Genomic DNA, 23,971 nt, shown 5'->3' with positions numbered 1-23,971 from the left:
TTCCGTAGTGATACTGCCTCGGAAACCCAAGGAGGGGTCGCTATGAGTCAGGTATGACTCGACGGCACATAACAACAACAACAACAACAAGTAAGGGAGGCTTGGTGTAGAAAACCTAAAGTAAAGGAGAAGTCCCCAAGTGGCGAATTATGAAATATCTTGACCCTTTGCGGAAATATTTAATTTTCTTTTGTGCTACCTGAGGCCTTTTGTGGATTGATGCAGAGTGTAAATAAATAACAATATGCAGATTATAGAGCAACCTACAGTTCAGAACAGACAAAGAACAAATAAGTTTTGAGACAAGTTGAGTTTAGAGAAACAGTTGTGTGTTAAGTACCACAAGCAAAGAAGACTCTTTGTGGGATTATTTTTGGGCAGAGTCCTGGAGCATTGGGATTCCTGTGGCCTCAAAAAGGAGTTTAGACCTGGGGAGAACATAGGGACCAGGTAAGAAAGTATCTCTGTTTATCTAAGTACCAGGGGAACTGAAAGAAGTAGCTTGATTGTGTGTGACCTGGGGCTGGAGGAGTAGAAAACTCTAGCAAAAACGCAAAGGGCTGGGTTTCTAGAGAATCCTTTCCTCTAGATGTAGGCTTTGGAAAATACTGAGATGAAAATTCAACTGGTGCTCTCAGTTTTAACATAACAGAAAAGATCTATTTAATGGCATTTTAGAAGTTGGCAACCATTGCCTTCCTGAGAACAAGCATTTTATGAACCAAAAGGACTTGAGCTGTTTCAGTTAATATTAATAAACAATGCTTGCTAATGTGTAATGCAAGAACAATGCAGAAAACAATAAAATAAAATGTTTATTCAGTTACGGAATCAATGCAGAGCTGCTCCATAGAGTTTCCAAGGCTGTAAATGTTTCCGGAAGTAGACTGCCTTATCTTTCTCCCACAGAGTGGCTAGTGGGTTCAAACCACTGACCTGTCGATTAGCAACAGAATTCTTTAACTGCTGCACCACCACAGCTCCTCTTTCATAAGTATGGAAAAAAAAAAAAGCAACCAAGCTCACTGCCATTGAGTCGATTCTGACTCATAGCCACCCCCATTGGGTTTCAAAAAAATCTTTACAGTAAATCTTTACGGAAGTAGATTGCCCAGTCTTCCTTCTGTGGAGTGGCTGGTGGGTTTTAACCGCCAACCTTCTGTTAGCAGTCAAATGCCTCAGGCACTGTGCCACCAGAGCTCCTTTTTCATAAGTATAAGGGAACCTTAAAATATTAGAAAAGAAGTAGTAATGAAGTATTGCATTTTCTATGACATACTATAACACAGCATACCTGTAAGAAACAAAAAAATTGATGGGGGGTGGCAGGGAGAAACTCAGTTGTAGAAGGTGCATGACACAAGTCTAAAATTAAATCTTCCCACAGGCAAAACTTATGCCCTTTGCGTTATGCCTGTCTGAGCGGGGGAGTGGGAATGAGGTGTCGTACTGCCATCAAAAACAGGATCTTCGTTTTAGAAGTCCAGGGGACCAGAGGCACAAAAACAGATTGGCATCTTGTGTGTCCCACCAGGGTGAAGAGGCGCTATTTGATATCGACACCTTTTTTGATTATTCTAGAACCATAAAACTCGATTTTACTGCTTTTGATGTTTTGAATGTTATAAAATACTATGTATTTATGTTTCTAGGATATCTGTTCTACATGTAATTATATTTCTATAATATGATATTTATATTTGGATATTTATAATAGTTTATGGTAAATTACACTTTTGAAGAAATATGGTAAAGTTTTACAGATAGGAAATTTAGGGATTAAATGCCTCTTTATGTGTTAACCTATAAATTTTACTTCTGAAGAAGGTTTGAGACTTTTATAGAAAATATATCTGTGTCTACAGCTATTTGCAAATCTGTACAGTTAGCTTCTTAGGATTTCGTCTAATTTCCACTGACTTAGGCTCTTTTGTTCTTTTTGAAACAGTGATCACATGGAAAATGTCTATGGCTATTTAATGAAGTACACCAACCTTGTCACCGGGTGGCAGTACAGGTCAGTGTGATTATTTGATGTTGTGTAACCCTCCCAAGAGTGTGTAATAATAGGGCAAAGTCTGGTGGCTTTCTTTTCTTTCTTAAAAGGTAGGAGGAGTTGACTTCTGCCCAAATGACAGCCACAGAACTTACTATTATATTAGGCTTAGACTCACTTGTTCACCCACCTTAGCCTTTTTATACTTGCAGAGGCTAGGCTCTTGGAGCACAGAAATAGAGGTTTGGAGGTGAGAAACATTTGTGTTAGGAGCCTATTTTATGCAGATTTTCAAAGCTTCTCTGGGATCTTGGAGAGGTTAAATAAGCACCTAAAGTCAGCTATCAAAGATACTTTATGTAATTGGTAGTTGTGAGGTAGGGAAATTAAACTTTTTTTTTGTTAGTGATAAAACTAGGATTTGAACCCAGATATTTGTGGCTCCAGAGTCTATGTTCATTTCCATTATATCATGCAGCTCCTAATTCACATTATCATTTGGAGACTTCTGCTTTTAGCCATGATGGAGTAATAGGAGCCTCCTACCTTAAAAAACCAGAAAACAGTGCATAATACATGAAAAAAATGTTTTCTAGACACTTGAAAGAATAGTGGAAGTACTGATTAAAAATGTGACTATTAAAAAATAATTGTTGTTGTTGTTGTTATGTGCCATCAAGTCGGACCCGACTCATAGCAACCCCTCCTTGGGTTTCCGAGGCAGTATCACTACAGAAGTAAATTGCCCAACCTTCTTTCCGAGGAGTGGCTGGTGGGTTTGAACCACCAGCCTTCTGGTTAGCAGTCAAGTGCCTTAGGCACCATGCTACCAGCGCTCCTAAAAAATAATAATAATATGAAAAAAAGGAAAAGAAATAAGGTTAGCCATTAGTTGATAGTTTTTGAAGCTAGGTTATGGGCACATGGTGGTTTATTGTACTAGTCATTGTTTCTGTTTGAAATGTTTTATAATACATTTTTGAAATAAAATAGAAGGGAAGGCAATTTGGGTCATGTTTAGTTTGCTTGAAGTAATCTGAAGGAGAAGGTCCCTGGGTGGTGTACACATTTGTGCTTGCTTGACTGCTAATGAAAGGTTAACAGTTCAAACCATCCAGCGGCACTGTGGAAGAAAAGCCTGGTGATCTGCTTCTGTAAAGATTAGAGCTAAGAAAACCCTGTGGAGCAGTTCTGTTCTGTAACACATGGGGTCACCATGAGTTGAAATTGAATCAGTGGTAATGGATTTGGTATTTTGGTTTAACATTCAGGCATTCAATTGGAGGTGCCCTGCAGGTAGGTGGAAGTCATAGGAGCGAGCAAAGCTGGATATGGAAACGTAGAAGAGAATCATTCCTATTGCAGTGAAAAGGAAATTCTTCCCATCTTTTATAAAAAGCAGAGTCAAGAAAGAAAGCTTTTTTATTTCCATTTTTCCATCTCAGTTTTTATGTAATTTTTAGAGATGTATACATTCAAATGATGTACAGAATGTTAACTTTTTTTTTTTTTAATTTTACATTACTTTGCTCCTTAGCACTATTTTTTATGTTCTTTCTTAAAAGGGAAGTAGGTTGCTTTTCTCCCCCAACACTCAACAGCTTTCATGCACGTCATATTATTGAAAAAGTCTCACACAGAAAGCCCCCAAACAGATCCAAGCATATAAGATTCAGTGTATGTTAAAGATGGCATTTCAGGTCAGTGGCAACTTGAGACAGTCTTTGGTATTTTGAAATTACAAAAGCAAAGTTATAACAGTCTTAACATTTTCTTTGAAGAATTTGAGTGAATTTTCTGTGTAAAGGCTTATGCTGAGTCTTAAATTTCCCTGTCACACTTAGCCTTTGTTTCTCCATTTCTTTAGTTTATTGATTAGATCAACTTGCTAATAATGCTTCAATCAAGAGTCTAGTACCCTTCTGGGCTTTTGTTATGTTTCCTCACTGTGGATTGTCTATCCCTTATACACACATCTTGTTAAATATCTGTTCATAGAAAGGACTAATGGAGAATGTTTGGATTGATCCATGCGTATTGAAAGATGCCCAGAGGTCTCTGTTCCTGCCAGTGGGTCTATAGCATCATCTTGGTAGTGGACAAATACCAATTACCGGTTCTTGACTTCTTTGTAGCATTTTACCAGTTCTCCTTCTACATTACTTTCTATACATCTAGATGAGTGTCTTCCGTGTTGTAAATTTTGGGGTAAGATACCTGTTCACGGCAAGCTTGAGATTTCTGGAGATGTACTTTTTTTTTTTTTTTTTTTTTTAGGATTTGGGTGAAGATTTACAGAGTAAATTCACTTTTCATACAGCAGTTCACATATACTTTGTCTCATGTCATTGACCAAAATTTACAATGCAGCAGCTCCCCTCCCACTTCCTCCCCATAGTTACCTCCTCCCAGTGTCCATCCCTTCATACTCTTCGAGAGGCCCATTGTCTGCCAACCCTGTATATGATCTTGGATACACTCTCCATTTAGACATACATACTTGTTTAGCTTGTTCACCCATCTATCCGTCCCTATACCCATGTTTGCTTTCATTAACAACTCAGTATTGTATTTACAAAGGGGTTCATATTTGTTGTTTGTACTGCCCATGTAACTCTCTCTGTCTTTCTCATCCTCAATGCTGCCATATTGGTCACTCACATTTGGTACATTGCCCTTCTCTTCACCCAAATCAATATTTATCTCTATCTATCTAACAGCATTCCCTCCCCTTCCCTCCCACCCCTGGTAACCAACAAAGAAAATGTCCTCCAATATATAAACCTTTCCTTAACTTTCACAATAACAGACTAATACAATATTTGTCCTTTTGTGACTGACTTATTTCGCTCAGCATAATGTCCTCCAAGTTCATCCACGTTATGCGGTGTTTTGCAGATTCTACATTATTCTTTAGCGTTGCATAGTATTCCATTGTGTGAATGTACCAAAGTTTGGTTATCCATTCCTTAGTTGTTGGACATCTAGGTTGTTTCCAAGTTTTGGCTATTGTAAATAGTGCTGCGATGAACATCGGCGTGCATATATCTGTTCTTGTTATGGCTCTCACTTCTTTAGGGTATATACCTAGTAATGGGATGGCTGGGTCAAATGGTATTTGTATTTCCAACTTTTGAAGGAATCGCCATACTGCTTTCCACAATGGTTGTACCATTTTACAGTCCCACCAGCAGTGTATGAGAGTCCCAATCTCTCCACAACCTCGCCAGCATTTGTTATTTTCTGTCTTGTTGAACTTTGCTACTAGTGCTGGAGCAAGATGGTATCTCATTGTTGTTTTGATTTGCATCTCTCTAATAGCTAATGATCGTGAGCATTTCTTCATATGTTTGTTGGCCGCTTGAATATCCTCCTTGGTGAAGTGTCTGTTCATGTCTTCTGCCCATTTTTTAATTGGATTGTTTGTCTTTTTGTTATTGAGGTGTTGGAGTGTTCTATAAATTCTAGAGATAAGTCCCTTGTCAGATATGTTATTACCAAATATTTTTTCCCAATCTGTAGGTTCTCTTTTGACTCTTTTGGAGAAGTCTTTGGAAGCACATAAACATTTAATTTTTAGAAGGTCCCAATCATCTGGCTTCTCTTCTGCTGTTGGTGCATTTTGAATTATGCTTGGTAGTCTATTTATACCAAATATTAGGGCCCTTAAGTTTGACCCTAAATTTTCCTTGAGAAACTGTATAGTTCTAGGTTTCACATTTAAGTCTTTGATCCATCTGGAGTTTGTTTTTGTGTGTGGTGTGAGGTACAGATCTTGTTTCATTTTTCTGCAAATGGATCTCCAGTTTTGCCAGCACCATTTATTAAACAAACATTCTCTTCCCCACTTAATGGATTTGGGGCCTTTGTCAAAGATCAGCTGACTATAGGTCGATGGATCTATACCTGGGTTCTCAATTCTATTCCATTGGTCTATGTATCTGTCATTGAACCAATACCAGGCAGTTTTGACTACTGTGGCTGTATAGTAGGTTTTGAGATCCGGCAATGTGAGACCTCCTACTTTGTTTTTCTTCTTCAGTAGTGCTTTGCTTATCCGAGGTCTCTTTCCTTTCCATATAAAGTTAGTGATCGTTTTTTCCATATCCCTAAAGAATGTTGATGGGATCTGGATTGGGATTGCATTGAATGTATAGATTGCTTTGGGTAGAACTGACATTTTCACAATGTTCAGTCTTCCTATCCATGAGCATGGGATGTTTTTCCATTTATGTAGGTCTTTTATGGTTTCTTGAAGTAGCTTTTTATAGTTTTCTTTGTAGAGGTCTTTTGTGTCTCTGGTAAGATTTATTCCCAAGTATTTTATTTTTTTGGTAGCTATTGAGAACGGTATTGATTTTCTTATTTCTTTTTCAGCAAGGAGATGTACTTTTTGCTTGACTGATTTTCAAAGGGGAGACCAGTCATTTTCCTTTACCTATTTGAAAACAATATGCTTATTTCTTGATACAGTGGAAAAAGATTATTGTTTCGTTTCTCTCTTTTTTATTAAGAGCTTTACTGAGATATAATTAACTTACCATACAGTTCACTCACTTAAAGTGTATAATTCAGTAGTTTTTATTTTATTCAAGAGATTGTTTCCTTGCTAACATGAAGCATACCCCTTTAGTTTTTTTGATGTTTTTTTTTTTTTTTTTTTCTTTAGAACATCCACATGGGCATTTTAAGGACAGGCCATATGGTTTATATATGATATTTAAAAGATAATGTTATGTTTTATAAGATGATGTCAACGATTATCTTATTTTAATTCAAATAATTCCTTTAAACCTTTGAGAAAATAAACAATCCTAGTACAATGGGCAAAAATGTGACAGGCAGGTCACTAACAATGTAAGCTTAAAAACTCTTAACACTGAAAAAAAAAAGAATTATTTTTGAAATCAAAATATGTGAATATAATTTTAAAAATCAGAAGCATGCTAAAAGACATGATAAAAGCAATAGTCTTTTACTTTCCCATTTCCCTTCTCAGGCAACCATTGCCATCTTCTTTGGTTGCTTCTTACCAGTTCTTTTACTTTCCCTTTATATAAGGCTGATTCCATTCTTTCCTGATTCAGTTTGATATGGTTACCACATTGGTTGGAACAATTAATATCTTACAGGAAATTGAACTAGATCAAATTATCTGACAGGTTCATGCTAAAATATAGACTGCCAAACTGCTCCACTTTTCCAAACATCATTTTTGAAAAGTTGAAACTTTTTAGAAGTTTTCTTTTCTGTAAGAAAAGATCTCCTATATTACTTAAATTGGGATCTTAATTAATTTATTTCCTAAAGTAGTTAATCTAGAACCAAATCAGAACATCAAGTTCTCCTCCAAAGTATATCAGTATTTCATCATTTAGTTTCAAGTTCCTTATGTTTCTGCATCTCCAGTTGCAGCCGTTTCATTTTTAAACAGGACGAGTAGTCTTTGGTTGTGACCTACTTAATGATATATTCACAAAATTTTTCCACCCTGACATTATTCTCATTGTATATTTCACTTATTAAATCTTAAATCAGATTTCTTTTCTTACCTAGCATTTAGTTCACCTCAGAGTTCGTGTTTTGATTTGTTTCTAATACATTTTAAATAAAAACTCTTACTACTGCTTGACTTTGGGAAATTTCCCCTCTCTGTTAATGAATTCTGGAGAGAAATCTTCCTCTAAAAAAATTGTATCTTTGTTTCCTTTTGTGTATTAACTGCTATGCCTCCTCTCTGTCAGATGCCTCTTTCTCAGGGGAAGATTTTGTGTATTTTATTAATCCCATTCAGTTTTTTCAGTAATCTTTACCAATAGGAATTCACCTAGTACTTTTTGAAATGCTTTTGAATTTTATTTTTAATAGCAAAAACCCTGAAGTGTGTAAGTGATTGAAATTTGATTTGCTTTAGTTTGTCTCAGGGAAATGTTTAAAAATAATAACCTTTTCTTTTTTTCAATCATTATAGGTTTTTTGTTTTAAACAATGAAGCTGGATTATTGGAGTACTTTGTAAATGAACAGTCTAGAAATCAAAAACCCAGAGGCACTTTGCAGCTTGCGGGAGCTGTAATATCACCCAGTGACGAGGACTCTCACACCTTTACTGTTAACGCTGCCAGTGGAGAACAGTATAAACTCAGAGGTAGGATTGAGATAGGAGAATTAATACTGTGATTTTCTCCATTGCTTGAGAAGTGAGTGTTCTTCCCTGCTTCATTTGGGTTTTGGAAATAGAAATGATGATGATGTACGTACAATATTCTAAAGCTTAAATTGCTTTAAGAATTTATAAAATCTATTTTAATAAATAACTTTTTCAGGCGGGCCAGTGAACAAGTCTGTTTAGAATTGGCCTCTCTAACAAATTTGTTTTTTGTCCGACTCGACGGCACATAACAACAACAACAACAACAACAAATTTGTGTAGACAAAACCCTGATTACCAAGAAATCTAAAAATATGACTTCTTCAAATGATTTTTTTTATGTCTGCCATGGAGATGCATTTTGCACCTTTACTTGAGTTGGTCTGCCTCCCCTTCTGAGGTTTTCAGTGATAAATATAATGAATTGGGATCTATGAAAATGTCCATATTTGTTAAAATAAAGAATAACTTCTATTTGAGTAGAATCAGTCTGTATAGTTTGTGTTTTTTAAAAGTATTATTATTTAGTTAATACCAAGAATATAATGGTAGTCCTAATGGATTGATCTGTAAGTTCTGAGTACACACTAAATGCTTAATAAGTGTTATTTCTTTACATAAAAGCATATTTTTATGAGAAAACTTAGGACATGTCAGTCTCATTTTCCCACTTAGCTACGTATAGTTTATCCTCCTTATGGAATATCACATACTAGTTACTGTACTACCTAACAAGGTTGTTGCTTTGGCCTCTTCCCTACTTCCCTCCAGTCAGGGACATTTGCCCTAGGGGAGTAGGACCAGTCCCTGGTTTTCAGCTCCACATTCTTCATGCAATAGACAATTAATTGTATTCTAAAAGTAAATATAAAAGTGAATAACTTTTAAATTCTTTTTATTAGCCACAGATGCTAAAGAGCGACAGCATTGGGTTAGCAGACTTCAGATATGTACACAGCATCATACTGAAGCTATTGGAAAGGTATGTGGATTTATATACAGTATTGATGCACAAAAATGGGGAGACAATTTTGTTTTAATTTGCATTTAAAAAATTGAGGTATGTTTAATATGCCATAAAATTTACCCTTTTGTACGATCCTGTGGTTTTCAGTTTATTCCCAAGTTTTGTTTACACGTTATTCACAAGGCTGTACTAACATCACCAGTATCTAATTTTAGATTTTATCAAATAGAAATTCTATACCTTTTAGTAGTCACTCCTCAGTCCCCAATTCCCTGACAATCCCCGGACAACCACTGATCTACTTTTTGGATTTGCCTATTCTGGACACTTCATATAAATGGAATCATACAGTATATGTCTAGCTTCTTTCCGTAAGCATAATGTTTTGAAGTTTCATATGTTGTAGCATGTGTCAGTACTTCATTTCTTTTTATCATGGAATAATACTCTGTTGTATGAATATGCCACATTTTATTTGGCTGTTGAGTGTTTTGTGGCTACCATGAATAATTGTGTTGTGAACATTTGTGTCCCGTTTTTAAAATTTGTTTTGTTTTTTGCTGTTGTTGAGACTATACATAGCAGAACATACATCAATTTGATAATTTCTACATAAACAATTCAGTGACATTGATTATATTCTTCAAGCTGTTTAACTATTCTTAACTTTCTTTTACACATTGTTCTTCCTCCATTAATATAAACTCATTGCCCCCTAAGTTTTCTGTCTATTCTTTAGGGTAGCTTTTGATGCCATATAGTAGTTCTTAAAGGAGTATCATACTCAAGGCTGACATACTTTACTAATTAAACTGAATTATTACTGGTTTTATGAAGACTTCAGGGAATATTTTTGGTTTAAGTTTTAAAGACTGTCTCAGGGCAAGAGTTAGGGAGATTCATCCAGCCTCCATGGGGGTCCATGAGAATTTGAAATTCTGTTTTGCATTTCCTCCCTTTTGATCAGGATATTTCTATAGAATCTTTATTTATTGTTTATTATGATTTGGGTGAAAGTTTACAGAGCAAATTCACTTTCCATACAGCAGTTCACATACACTTTGTCTTATGACATTGACTACAACTTACTTCTGTAGAATCTTAAATCAAAAGGTTCAATAATTGTAGTCGGGTGCCATCTAGTTCTGGTCTTAACGGCAAAGGAGGCAGTTATTCATGGAGGCAATTAGCCACACATTCCATGTCTTCCTCATATTCCTGACTCTCCTTTATCTGTTGTACCAGGTAAATAGAGACTAGTTTTTCTACCTTGGATGGCCATTTGCAGACTTTTAAGACTCCAGGCCATTTGTATACAAATTTTCATGTGAACATGATCTCAATTCTTTATTGTACCTAGGAGTGGAATTGTTGGGTCATATGGTAATTCTCTAGAAGCTCTTGTAGTACAGTGGTTAAAGTATTTGGCTACTAACCAGAAGGTGGGCAGTTTGGACCCATCAGCCACTCCAGGGGGAGAAAGATGAGGCAGTCTGCTGCCATAAATATTTACAGCCTCAGAAACTCTATGGGGCAGTTCTACTCTGTCCTATAGGGTCACTAGGAGTTGAAATTGACTCAATGGCAGTGGGTTGTTTTGTTATTCTTTTTAAATGGTAATTCCATCTTTAACTTTTTGAGGAACTGCCAAACTATTTTCCAAAGTGCCTGTACCATTTTGCATTTTCACCAGTAATGTAGGAGGGTTCCGATTTCTCCACCTCCTCACCAGCACTTGTTTGCTTTTTTGATCCTAGCCATCCTGATGGGTGTGAAATGGTATTTCATTATGGTTTTGTTTCCCTGGTGACTAATGATATTAAGTATCTTTTCATGTGTTTATTGGTCATTTGTATATTTTCTTGGAATATTTTAGTAATTTTATTTTGATCCATGGGTTTTGTTTTTGTGTGTGTGTGATTGGGGTGAAAATTTACAGAGCAAATTGGTTTTTTATTCAACATTTCATACACGTTTTGTGACATTGATTGCAATCCCCAAAATGTAATGTGACCCTTCCCACTTTCTGCCTGTATTTACCATTCCCTTTGTCCTCCTTTCTTGTCCCTTTCCACCTTCTGAGCTTTATCCCTGGGCCCATGCCCCCCTTTTTTTTTTTTTTTTAGGATTTGGGTGAAGATTTACAGAGTAAATTCACTTTTCATACAGCAGTTCACATATACTTTGTCTCATGTCATTGACCAAAATTTATAATGCAGCAGCTCCCCTCCCACTTCCTCCCCATAGTTACCTCCTCCCAGTGTCCATCCCTTCATTACTCTTCTGCACCCTGAGCTATCTCCCTGTGCATAAGCAGCCCTTCCTTCTCCCATGATTGTTCTCTCCAGGGTGTGTGTCTACTTGAGGTAAATGTTTAACTCACATGCCTGTACTTTGTTTGACATGCCACCCTTTTGATCTCATATGTTTCATTGTGCTAGGAGTGCGTACCTCCCTGGTGTTAACATCCACCTCATAGGCCTATCTGTCATTTGGCTGAAATTTGAGCCATAGGAATGATTTCCATTCTAGGTTTGAAGGGTGTCTAAGAACCATAGTCTCAGGGGTTCCACAGGTAAGCCTGGTCTTTTTTATGATACTGAGTTTTGTGCCACATTTTTCTCCCATTCTCTCTGGGCCCGCCTATTTTTTTTTAAAAAAAAATTTTATTAGTTAAACTAAAAAAATAACCCAAACTCACTGCCGTGGAATTGGTCCTGACTCATAGAGACCCCTCCTTGGGTTTCCAAGGCAGTATCTCTATGTAAATAGATTGCCCAGTCTTCCTTCTGAGGAGTGGCTGGTCGGGTTTGAACCTCCAGCCTTCTGGTTAGCTGTCAAATGCCTTAGGCACTATGCTAAAAAGTAATATACATTATTCTATATCTAGGCAGTAGCTTGACTTTTATTGTGTAATTTTTTTGTCCTGGTTTCTTTCCCCTAAGTAAATTTTTAAATTTTATTTCTTTTTAAGCCTCTGGACTAGTCTTCAGGCAGTCTGACACAAAAGCTTTACTTATACTATAAGAGTCTAGTCATAATCAGTGATCAGAAAGTACTTGTCTGTTCCAAGGTTACATTAAAATTTTTATTATATTGCATATTGCTCAACATATTTTTTATTTTAATCATGGTGTTTTAACGATCTGCAATTACAAAGTCTTGTTATTCTAGTATTTGTAAAATATTAGAAAGATTTCTTAATAGTACAAAACTAGAAATTAATTTTTAAAATAAATCATCAGTTTACTGTGACATGTATGAAATGCTTAAAATTTGAATGTCTTAAATTTTATCATTTTCAGAAATGTATATAATCGACTCTGAGGTTAAGTAATTGAATTTTTCAAACTGTTCATGTGTAAGCTTCAAGTATATGAGGGTCAGAGAACCAAAAAAATAAAAGAAATGATTTTGTTTGTCTAACAGAATAATCCTCCTCTGAAGTCACGGAGCTTCTCACTTGCATCTAGTGGCAATTCTCCGATATCCCAGAGGAGACCAAGCCAAAATGCCATTTCTTTTTTTAATGTTGGACATTCCAAACTACAGTCCATGAACAAAAGAGCTCACTTACCTCCAGACCATCTTGTGGAAGTCAGAGAAGTAAGTATGAATTGAAGTAAAATTAAAATGCACAAAATAATATCTTACCCACTTGATTTTACCACAGACTTCTTTTACATGCTGTTTGTGTCTTCAGGGACCTTCATTGTTTCCCACATAGTATGCTGAAATAATTTATAAGTCTAAAAGATTCCTTGGTTATATCTGTGTTCTAAGTTTTCTCATGTTTGTCAACTGTCCATTAGGTATACTGTCACTTTTCAGAAGTCTGTAGCTTTCACTTGTCAAGTAAAAACACAAATTCCTTTCGTGTAAAATTTATAGTCAAAAGGGTCCGTAAGCCTAATAGGAAGGCTACAGGGCCAAACTAATGACTTTTTTTTTTTCCTGCAACTTAAAATAATATTAATAATTAATGGTATTACTTGATAGAATAAGCACTGATAGAAAATGTAACATACACACAAAGACAGAATGGTTAGATTCTTGGTACTGCCTTCTCTCACCATTTCAATCTTTCTCTTTCAAACTGAGTACCAAATAATTGTAGTTGATACAGGATATAATTTGTTAGATTCTAAATATTCCAGGTATTATTTGTTGAGTTAAATATGGTAGAACTTAAATTGATGGAGTGGGTTGGTGAGAATAATCCTGTAAACTGCACCCAAGTGATTCAGGGCAGGAGGCTGGGGAGAATGTACTCTGTCGAGTCATTTTCGGTTAAGTTTATAAATAAGGAAATTGATGTTTATATAGATGAAGCAACATTCTTGAGATGGCACAGGCAATAATAGCTTTTGACTCACTTTTCCAGCCTCTGAAGTAAATAAGAGGTAGTTACAAAGACCCCCTTCTCATAAAACAGTGCATTTGTATTATTCATGATGATATTTGATTTGTAGGTAAAGTTTGTCTTTTAAGGAAACAAGACACTTCTATATTAGTCTAGAATAAAGGAAAAGGAAATATTAAAAGTGGTAAAGATACCAAGGATAAAATAAGGAATAATGTTAAAGGGTGTTCCTTAAACCTTAAAAACTAGTCAGCCATGGACTTTTTAGAACTCTTTAATAATTGTTACTAACTGGAGCTCAGGGGGAAGGGGACGGATTTCTGGGATGTGGGTCATGTTCTGTTTCGTGATCCAGACGTTGATTACACGGTGTGCTTGATCATGAAGATTATTCTGCCCATATACTTGTGTTATTAAGTCCATACACTTGTGATAGACCTACTTTTCAGTGTATGTGCTATTCAGTATATGTGTTTCTCTTCTATGGTGAAGCCTTTGATCAGCCTCTTCTCTTTCCTGCTTTTATGACTTGTTATTCCCGTTGGCCCAGGGGTCATTTCTCATAATGTTCACATGCCATAATGTCCTATGTCTTTATATTTTTCATATCATGATACCACGTTAATATTTAACTTGTAGTCTGGCACTTGTGTGTAGAGAATTTGTCCCTGAAGTTTCACAAGTACCTCTTGAGGAGGACAGGTATTTACTTATAGAATTGACTAGTTTAATGTCAGCCTCTCCTCGAATTATATCTCTAGTGATAATATTATTCTAGAATCTGTGTGGTAACCATTGTTTGGCAGTCTCTCTGCCACTGCTGTTCTCTACCCACATAGACCCAAAAATATAAGTCTTAGCTGAGTGGCTGTGACTTCACTAGGTTGGTATTTTTGCCTTTAAGAAAACAACTATAAAATTATTATTATATTGGGAACATTTCTATATCTTATTGAAATAATTCTGTTTCTGAGAAAATTTAATCCATTTGGAGTGTTCATACCAGTTTTTGTCCATCAAACAAATATTAAACAAACATACCTCCAGAAACTTTTTCCTCTAAATTTAGCTTATTACTGATTATTTGAAATAATCATAATCTAGTCTCTGGAGGTATATTGTTTCATAGTCTGTGTTTATGATGCCATGTTATGTTTAAAACTTCTTTAATTTGTGGCTTAAATGTATTTCATTATGGGAACTATAATCACTTTATGAAAGTAGAAGTCATCGGAAAATGGTTTGTATCTAAGATCGTGACTAAAAATAATTGGTAAGCTAAAACCGTAGCTAACAGTTTTCAGAAATGGAAAAAAACTTTTTATATTGAACTAATTATAAATTTATTTTAAGAAGTTGCAAAAATAGTGTACTGTTTCTGTATATCCCTCACCCAGCTTGCCCAAATGTTACCATCTTATATAACCATAGTTACAAACCAGGAAATTTCAATGATACAATACTATTAAGAACAGTCTTTATTCAAATTTCAGCAATTTTTTTTTACTAATGTTCTCTTTCTGTTCTCAGGTCTTATCTAGGATCCCACATTTCATTTGATTGTTATTTCTACTTTAGTCTCCTTCTGTCTGCATTTATTCCTTAGACATTCCATGTCTTTCGTGGTCTTGACACTTCTGAAGAGTATTGATAAGTTATTTATAGAATGTTCCTCAATTTGAATTTGTCTCATGTTTCCTCATGGTTTGAATGAGATTATGCATTTTTAGAAAGAATACCACAAAAGAGATGTTGTATCTTTAGTGCATCATATCAAGGAGTTCATGATGTCAGTATGTCTTATTACTGGTGATGTTGCCCTTCATCATTTGATTAAGGTGGCTTCTACTGGATTTCCCTACTGTAAAGTTGCTATCTTTCCCTCTGTGGTTAATAAGTATCTTAGGGGAGATATTTTGAGACAATGAAAATTTTGTTTCTCCTTCAAGAAATTGAGAGAACTTTTGGTAACAAACTGCCCTATGGTTCTAGATAGGAACTCTCATTTGTGTGTGTGTGTGTGTGTGTGTCAGACCCACTTTCACTCCTAAATTATTGAGAATCTCAGAGAGTTTTTATGTTGAAAAAGTTTATGGACATTTACCTTATTAGAAATTAAAATATACTTACTTATCTTGGCTGCCAACCGAAGGTTGGTAGTTCAAACCCTCCAGCTGCTCTATGGGGAAAAGATCTGGCAATCAACATCTGTAAAGATTTACATCTTTATAAACCCTAATGAATAATTCTGCTGTGTCCTATGGGGTTGGTATGAGTTGGAATTGACTTGACAGCAGTGGGTAAACAAACAAACAAACAAACAGAAAAACAACTCACTGTTGTGGAATTGATTTCTACTCAACCCCTCCTTGGGTTTCCGAGGCGGTATCTATGAAAGTAGATTGTCCAGTCTTCCTTCAAGGAGTAGGTATCTTAAAATAACACAAATTAATAAATCTGAAATCAAACTAAAGTGAGTCCCTGCCTAGTATGTGATTAAGTTAAATCACTTCACACACCCTGCATACTTGAGAAATGAGAAAGATTTATTACCATGTGCATGGTAAGGAGACAGGGGCCCGTACCCAAACACGACTCTCTGAGTGGGGATTGGGGTACAGCTTTTGTAAAATTCAGAAACGGAGTGTATACATATATAAATTTCAGGAATTTGAGCATGAATTAGCTGGAGATTGGGTGAGGTTTCCTTTGCCTCAGTTTAAAGGGACAGTCAGTTTTTAATGTAGTGCGTTTACACCAACTTCTTGTCATTAACTGATTGGGACTTAGGCAGAGGGGGAGACGTTAGTTCCGAGCAACTTTGTTCTGTTGGTCGCACTCTGCATGTCCATGCGCCAAAATTGATCTGAGCCAGTTTTAACTGATTTCATGTTGGTAACAGTTGTTTCTGAAAAACAACATCAAGGAAATGCATTATCATACCAATTTCTCTGTCTCCAACTAGGGTGGAGGAGGATGATTATAGAAAGGGTAGGGAATTGAGCTTCCATTTAACTCAGCTTTTAAGGAAAAAGGTTATCATGCCTGATCATCTGTCTCTTAACAGGGTAGGGGATGAATACAGAAAGGATGAGGAATTGAACTATAATTCAACTCAGCTTCATTCAGATCCACTATGCGTTACCGTGAATTCCATATTCTATGTCAAACAAATTAGCTGTTTACTTGTGTTTTATTGATTATACAGAGGTATCATAACAAATTATGTGTGGATCATAACAAATTATGGATAACATTGTGAAGAATTGAAATTCCAGAACGTATAATTGTACTTGTGAGGAATTTGTACATACACTGTCATAGGGGAAAAGAGATCCCAGGTTCAGACAGGTTTGATTGTTGTTGTTGTTATGTGCCCTCAAGTCAAGCCCAACTCATAGTGAGCCCTCCTTGGGTTTCTGAGGCAGTAGTATCACTAGGAAATAGATTGCCCCATCTTCCTTCCAAGGAGTGGTTGGTGGATTTGAACCACCAGTCTTCTGGTTAGCAGTCAAGTGCCTTAGCCACTATGCTACCAGAGCTCCCCAGGTTTGGTAGACACTTTTATTAAGCCTTGAATAGGACAAAGACAAAACAAAGACCATCATCCTGCATAAGGGAAACCATCGCTGAGAAAGCTGAATAGAGTCCTCTGAGTCATGGCCATGTGGCCATTTACGTATGATTTTTTAAAAAAGGGAGTTATCACAGAATAATGATTGGTGGTAGATAGACTTGTCACTATTGTAGGCGGGACTTCAGAAGCAGGGAAAAGACTATGATTGGGATGCGTATATAATTGAAGATAGAAAAGGGTTACAGGATTGGTTCTGGGCCTTGACTACCTGGTGAGGTGGTGGTCCAGATGGGCTGTGACTCATGAACATGCAGCCTGAATCTTAGCCACAGGGTGACTACCAAACAAAAACAAGACTCCAGGCTTAATTGGAATTATAAAAGGACTCTCAGGCAAGTTCCCTAGTTCTTTGTGAGAGTGTAATCTAGCTCTGGTAGCATAGTGCCTCCTTGTCTGGAAGGTGGGACAGTCTACTTCCATAGTGATACTGCAACCCAAGGAGGGGTCCGACTCCAGGGCACATAACAATAACAACAGCAATCTACTTCCAACCATACTCTTCCTGATGGCAAACTGCCCCTCCCTAGGTGTGTCCTAGAACTTGTCTATACCTAGCCACAATACTGCTTAATCGTTAAAAAGAACCCAAATGACATCTGAAATCTAGGTCATGCCTTAAAATGGAGATAGGGCTCCCACTGCGGACCACAGCCTTCCACTGTGGACCACAGCCTTCCACAACCCCAAGTGCTTTAGAATTTAAGCTCTCATACAACACCAAGAGGCAGTCGTTTGAACAGAACAAGGCAATACTAAACCATAAAAAAAAAAAAAAAAAAAAAAACTAACTGCTGTCTAGTCATCCTGACTCATAGCGACCCCTCCTTGGGTTTCTGAGGTGGTATCACTATGGAATGGAAGTACATTGCCCAGTGTTCCTTCCGAGGAGTGGCTGGTGGGTTTGAACTGCCAGCCTTCTAGTTAACAGTCAAAAGGCAATACTGCATGGCTTAAAATCAGGAAAGGTGTGTGTTAGGGCTATCTCCTTTCACAACACTTAAATTTGTATGCTGAAAAAATAATCCAAGAAGCTGTACTATGTGAAGAACACAGCATCAGGATTGGAGGAAGACTCATTAACAACCTATGATATGCATGATACAGCTTTGCTTGCTGAAAGTTGGGCATTCTGGTGGCATAGTGTGGATTACATCTGAACATAAAACAGTGTGGATTACACCTCAGCATAAAACAAAAATCCTTATAATTGGACCATTAAGCAACATCACGATCAAAGGAGAACAGATTGAAGTTGTTGGGGATTTCATTTTACTTGGATTCCCAGTCAGCATCCAAGGAAGCGCAGCGGTCAAGAAATCAGATGACACATTGTACTTGGCACATCTGCAAAAGACCTCTTTAAAGATGTCCCTTTGAAGACTAATGTGCCCCTGATCCAAGCCATGGTATTTTCAATGGCCTCATATGTGTGGGAAAGCTGGGCAATGAATAAGTAAGACTGAAGAAGAATTGATGCATTTGAATTGTATTGGTGAAGACTACTGAAAATACCATGGACCGCCAGAAAAATGAACAAATCTATCTTGGAAGAAGTACAGCTGTAATAGTCCTTAAAAGCAAGGGTAGCCTGATTTCTCACATACTTTGGTTATGTTGTCAGAAGAAACAGGTCCCCGGAGAAGGATATCATCGTAAAGTAGAGGGTCCATGAAAAAGGGGAAGACTCTTAACGAGATGGATTGGCACTGGCTGTGAAGATGGGCTCAGCCATAGCAAGGATTGTGAGAATGATGCAAGACCGGGCATTGCTTTTTTTTATTGTACACAGGGTTGCTATGAGTTGGAGCCAGTTTGATAGTGCCTAACATCAACACGCCAAATGATTATATTTAAAAAAAAAAAAAAAAAGTACTAAAAATATTGGATTGTTTTGTGTTTTTGCAGTCTCTTTAATATCTTAATATCCTTAATCCAACCTATTACAATATATTCTTTAGGTTGAAACATACAAAGAAATTTTGGTCTCACACCAATATGTAGTTGGAACAAGAAGGAATATTTTAAGAGCCATTTCAGATAATTGTTTATATTTTTATTTGATACTACACCAAATTTAAGGAGCTCTGGTGGCGTAGTGCCTAAGGAAGGCATTACTAACATTCTGCTAACCAGAAGGCTGGCAGTTCAAAATCACCAGTCACTCCTTGGAAGGAAGACTGGGCGATCTACTTCCCTAGAGATACCACCTCGGAAACCGAAGGAGGAGTTGCTATGAGTTCCAATCAACTCAACCAACGGCAGTGAGTTTGACTTTTTTTTTTTTTTTAGTGCAGTAAACTTGACAAGGGATAGTTTCTTAAATATTGGATGCAAAGTTGAATCTGAATATATAAGTGAACTTATCATATTCTGTCACATGAAGATCCATTATTCGTTCTTGCCTTTGAAAGATTCTATGCATGATTTTGTGACACCATGTGTGGTAGTTAAGGTTGTGTGTCAACTTGTTTGGGCTCTGGTTTTTGGGTGGCTTGACAGCTGACTGTAGTTATCCTTCATGATGAGATTATAATCATCACCATGGTAGAATCCGTTCTGAGCAGCTAAGCAGTTGAAGGGGAGTTACCTTTGGGATGTGGCCGCTTCCAGTACATCTGGAGGAGCTTTGGGAACAGTCTAGCTTTTTGGTACATTTGGATCCTATATTTGGCTGAGTCTTCATCTCCATTTCCTGGACTTGAGTCAGTAGCCTGCTGTGTTGCCTGCTGATCTCGAGATTGTGCCATTTTAGCTTCTAGTCTTGGGTTTTTCAGTTTCAGCAGCCAGTAGCTGTGTGATTAGGAGAAGCCTTCAGCTACAGTGGGCCTGGCACAAGAGACAGAGCTGAAGCTAAAGGTCGGGGGGCCTTCACCCAGCCCCTAGAGCTGGCACTCTGGACTCAGACTTTATAGCCTCCTAAACTATAAAAATAAATTCCTGTTTGTTGAGCCATCTACTTGTATTTCTTTTATAGCGGCACTAGAGAACTAAGACACCATGCATCAGTCATTTGGAAAATATTAGTTCATTAAGGTGTGCAAGGTCTTGCAAATGTTGACCCATGACCCATTTTATCATTATATAATATAAAAAAAGCAATGTATGTTAACATCACTACCATTCTCATCAGAAAAGGCTTTCAGTGTGAGGAGGATGTAAGGGTTATGGTAGCAGACGTATGTTTTCCAAAATTCTAATTTTTTCTTTTTAAGCTCAAATTTTATAATTGGCACCAAGTACTGGCAGTTCTTTTTCTTGAAGTGACGGGCTCACTTTGTTTAATTTTCAAGAAAATATCTTCCAAATACTCCAAATCTGAAAAATCAGTTTCTGTCCATCATTGTTTCAAGTCGGAAGTGGTGAAGCATGAAGAAAACACCACTAGTTCAGTTCTCAGCTCACTTTGCCTTGAGGCAACCACCATACTCTGGTATGCAGCACACATCTTTATGTGTGCTTTGCATTTCTCACATAGACTATTACAAAGATATGTATGCAAGAGTCAAGATTTAGTAAAACTAGCAATTTTTACTGCTATTTCAGGGACATTTTGTAAGTACAACTGGCATTTTATTAATGTATTTATTTTTTCTGTGAGTGTATGGCAGTGAAGAATACAATCAGTACTGGGACAGTTGGTGTCCCTGCACTTAATTCTCACGAAGACACCAGCAGTGTTACTCATCATTGCCTTCTTTTTTTAAAAATTGTGATTTGGGTGAAAGTTTACAGAGCATATGTTTTCCATACAGCAGTTCATACACACTTTGTTTTGTGACATTGATTGTAGCACTGACAATGTAGCAGCGCTCTTTCACTTAATCCCGGTGATTGCTTTTTCCCTGTGTCCTTTTTTGCTGTGTATTCCTGCCTTCTGAGCTGTCTCCCTGTGTAAATGCTGGCTTTCTAATCTCCCATGGTTGATAGTTCTAAGGAGTGTACCTGCCTAGTGTAAATTAGTCACTCTGTAGACCTGTCTGTTGTTTGGTGGAAGGCACAGAAGTGAGTTCAGTTCTGTGCCCAAAGGGTGACTAGGAGCCTGAGTTTCAGGGGATTCACTAGTCTCTATCAGACCAGTAAGCCTGGTCTTTTTTTTTTTTTTTTTTTTTTTCAATTTTTAGGTTTGTTCCACATTTTTCTCCCACTCTATGCAGGATCTCCAATTTTGATCCCTTTCTGAGTGGTTGTCAGTGGTAGCCAGGCATCTGATTCTTCTGCTCTCAGGGTCATGTAGAATGAGGTTCACGTGGTCCACTAGTCCCTTGGACTAATTGTTTACGTGCATGTTTGATTTTCCTCACTCTTCTTTGCCCTAGACGAGAAGAGACCAATTGCATCTTAGATGGCTGCTCGCAAATTTTAAGCCCCTAGTTGCCATTCACCAAAGTAGGATGTAGAACAAAGTAGGATATTTTTGTGTAGTCTGTTATGCCAGTTGAGCTTGATGACCCCCAAACAACCATGATCCTGAGCTTGTAGGCCCAGCAACTTACTTCCTCAAGGTATCTGGCTGTATCCACCATCAGTGCAAATGTCATCATCAGTGCAAATGCACCATCAGTGCAAATGTCATCACAGTGAAAAACACAAATAACTTCTCTGAATGACTTGAAAGTATTTTTCACTTCACAGACCTCTGAAAAGGTATGAGTCCCACAAAGGTCTCTAGATAACACTTTGAGAATTGCTATTCTAGAGTTATCTACCTTCCAGTGAGTTTGCAAGGAACATTTAAATTAAAGTCTGCGGGTAAATCCAGCATTTAGGTTAAGTAACTAACGATTGGCAAAAGCTATTGACTGTCGAGAATAGTGTCATACTGTGGTTTAGCATGAATTTATTGCTGAAGTTTTATCTAACTAAAAGTGATCTATTTTTGTATTTACTGTTTAGTAAGTACTATTTATTGATCTACTTAATTATTTAGGGCTAGCTAAATAATGCAGTGGGAGAAACTGAAATGACCAGTGTAGAAAGGGAGACTGACAGTTTAAATACAAGTGATAAAATCATGGTTCTAACCTGTTTTTCAGACAAAGATACCACCTGAATGATATAGTTATTGCCATACTCCCCCATATAGCCACAAAATACAAATTAACTTAGTTTTCAGCTTTTCTGAGGTTTTCTCTTTCATGAGAAACCTGTTTTGTAGTGGCAGTAATAATCACAAAAATCGTTCCACAAATTACTTCTTCATTTTTCTTCCAAATATATGATCAACTCATTGGTTTGTTTTGGGGTAAACCATTACCATATATTAATATTTGTGCCTTACTTAAGGAGCTGTGGTGGCGTAGTTCCTAAGGCACTTGACTGCTAACCAGAAGGCTGGCTGTTCAAACCCACCAGACACACTCCTCGGAAGGAAGACTTGGCAGTCTACTTCCGTAGAAATACCGCTTCGGGAATCCAATGAGTGGTTGCCAAGATCAGAATCTATGGCGGTGAATTTTTTTGAGTTTTAAGGAGCTCTGGTGGTGTAGTGCTTAAGGCATTTGGCTGCTAACCAGAAGGTTGGTGGTTCAAACCCGCCAGCCACTCTGCAGAAGGAAAACTGGAAGTTGTATCACCTTGACCTGATACTGGATTTCTTTTCCTCACATACTTACCTTTTGTGAATCACACTGTAACACAGTCTCTCTGTGGTTTGGGAAGGCAGACTTTGGGTTAAAATTGGTTTTCTTCACTGAGAAATTTGTCTCTGACATATCAGAAGATGAGGCAATCTACTTCTGTAAAGATTTGCCACCTTGGAAACCCAAAAGGGAGGTTGCTGTGAGTCGGAATCGACTCCATGGCAGTGAGTTTGGTTTAGTTTTTGGTTTATCTTTTGAAATTTTTTTTTTAATAGCTTAGAACATGACCTTCTTAGACCTCTTTACTTCTAACAGCAGCACTAAACTAAAACAAAACAAAACAAACACAAAAAAACTAATCTCACTGCCATCAAATCAGTCCTGACTCATAGTGACCCCTCCTTGGGTTTCTGAGGCAGTATTGCTATGAAACTAGATTGCCCAACCTTCCTTCCAATGAGTGCCTAGTGGATATGAACCAGCAGCCTTCTGGTTAGCATTCAAATGCCTTAGGCACTGTGCCACCAGCGCTTCTAGCTGGTGGCTTTTATGAGCCACTTACAGAAAGAAACACACTTTTTATTTCTTTTTCATGTGTTGTTTTATTGTTATTGCTGATTATGTTTTGAATATCCTAAATATGATTTTTTTCCTTTATTAAAATTTTATTGGCTTATAACTCAATATAGAAAAATACACAAATCGTAAGTATAAATCTTGATGTAATTTTCTAGGTAACTACCTCCTGGATCAAGAAATTAAATATTACCAGCACCCTAGAATACCATCTCATCTCTTCCCCTTGTCACTATGTCCTTCCCAGCTCTCCTGATTTCTAACATCATAGGTTTATTTTGCCTATTTTTGAAATTTCTACAACTGGAATCATATAGTATGTATTGCTTTGTGTATGGCTTCTTTTCAGTCAACATTGTAGTTTTGAGATTTATTTACAACACTCAGTATTCATTCCTTTCTTTTCATTGCTGTGTAGTACTCAATATGTGAAGAATATGCCATGATATTTTTTATCCATTCTAGTGTGGAAGCCATTTGGGTAGATAAACATATATATATATGCGTATCTGTTAGGTGTGTACTTACGGGTGTGCTTATTGCATCGTGGAGCATATTTATATTTAGCTCTTGTAGATATTGCATTAGACGACGTGTAGCATTGGGGAAGTCAACTGCGAAGGAACTGTTTCAAGTGCTGAGGAGCAAGGATATCTCCTTGAGGACTAAGGTGCGCCTGACACAAGCCATGATATTTCCAATC

The 23,971-nt window shown here is 37.1% G+C and overlaps 1 protein-coding gene across 1 annotated transcript in view; it reads left to right on the top strand.

Moving 5' to 3' along the window:
• Nucleotides 1-23,971, top strand: part of OSBPL11 (oxysterol binding protein like 11) — a 130,090-nt gene that overhangs the window by 48,497 nt on the left and 57,622 nt on the right. Inside the window, exons 2-5 of the mRNA XM_042782124.1 lie at nucleotides 1,949-2,017; nucleotides 7,968-8,143; nucleotides 9,049-9,128; nucleotides 12,543-12,719. Of these exons, the coding sequence (XP_042638058.1) occupies nucleotides 1,949-2,017; nucleotides 7,968-8,143; nucleotides 9,049-9,128; nucleotides 12,543-12,719 (502 nt within the window). The remainder of the gene's footprint in view (nucleotides 1-1,948; nucleotides 2,018-7,967; nucleotides 8,144-9,048; nucleotides 9,129-12,542; nucleotides 12,720-23,971) is intronic.

This window comes from Orycteropus afer, unplaced genomic scaffold (assembly GCF_000298275.1).
Source record: "Orycteropus afer afer isolate SDZICR_OR568_19922 unplaced genomic scaffold, OryAfe1.0 scaffold00245, whole genome shotgun sequence".
Classification (NCBI taxonomy): domain Eukaryota; kingdom Metazoa; phylum Chordata; class Mammalia; order Tubulidentata; family Orycteropodidae; genus Orycteropus; species Orycteropus afer.
The sequence above is the reverse complement of the archived record's forward strand: the minus strand, read 5'-3'. Positions and strand labels throughout refer to the sequence as shown.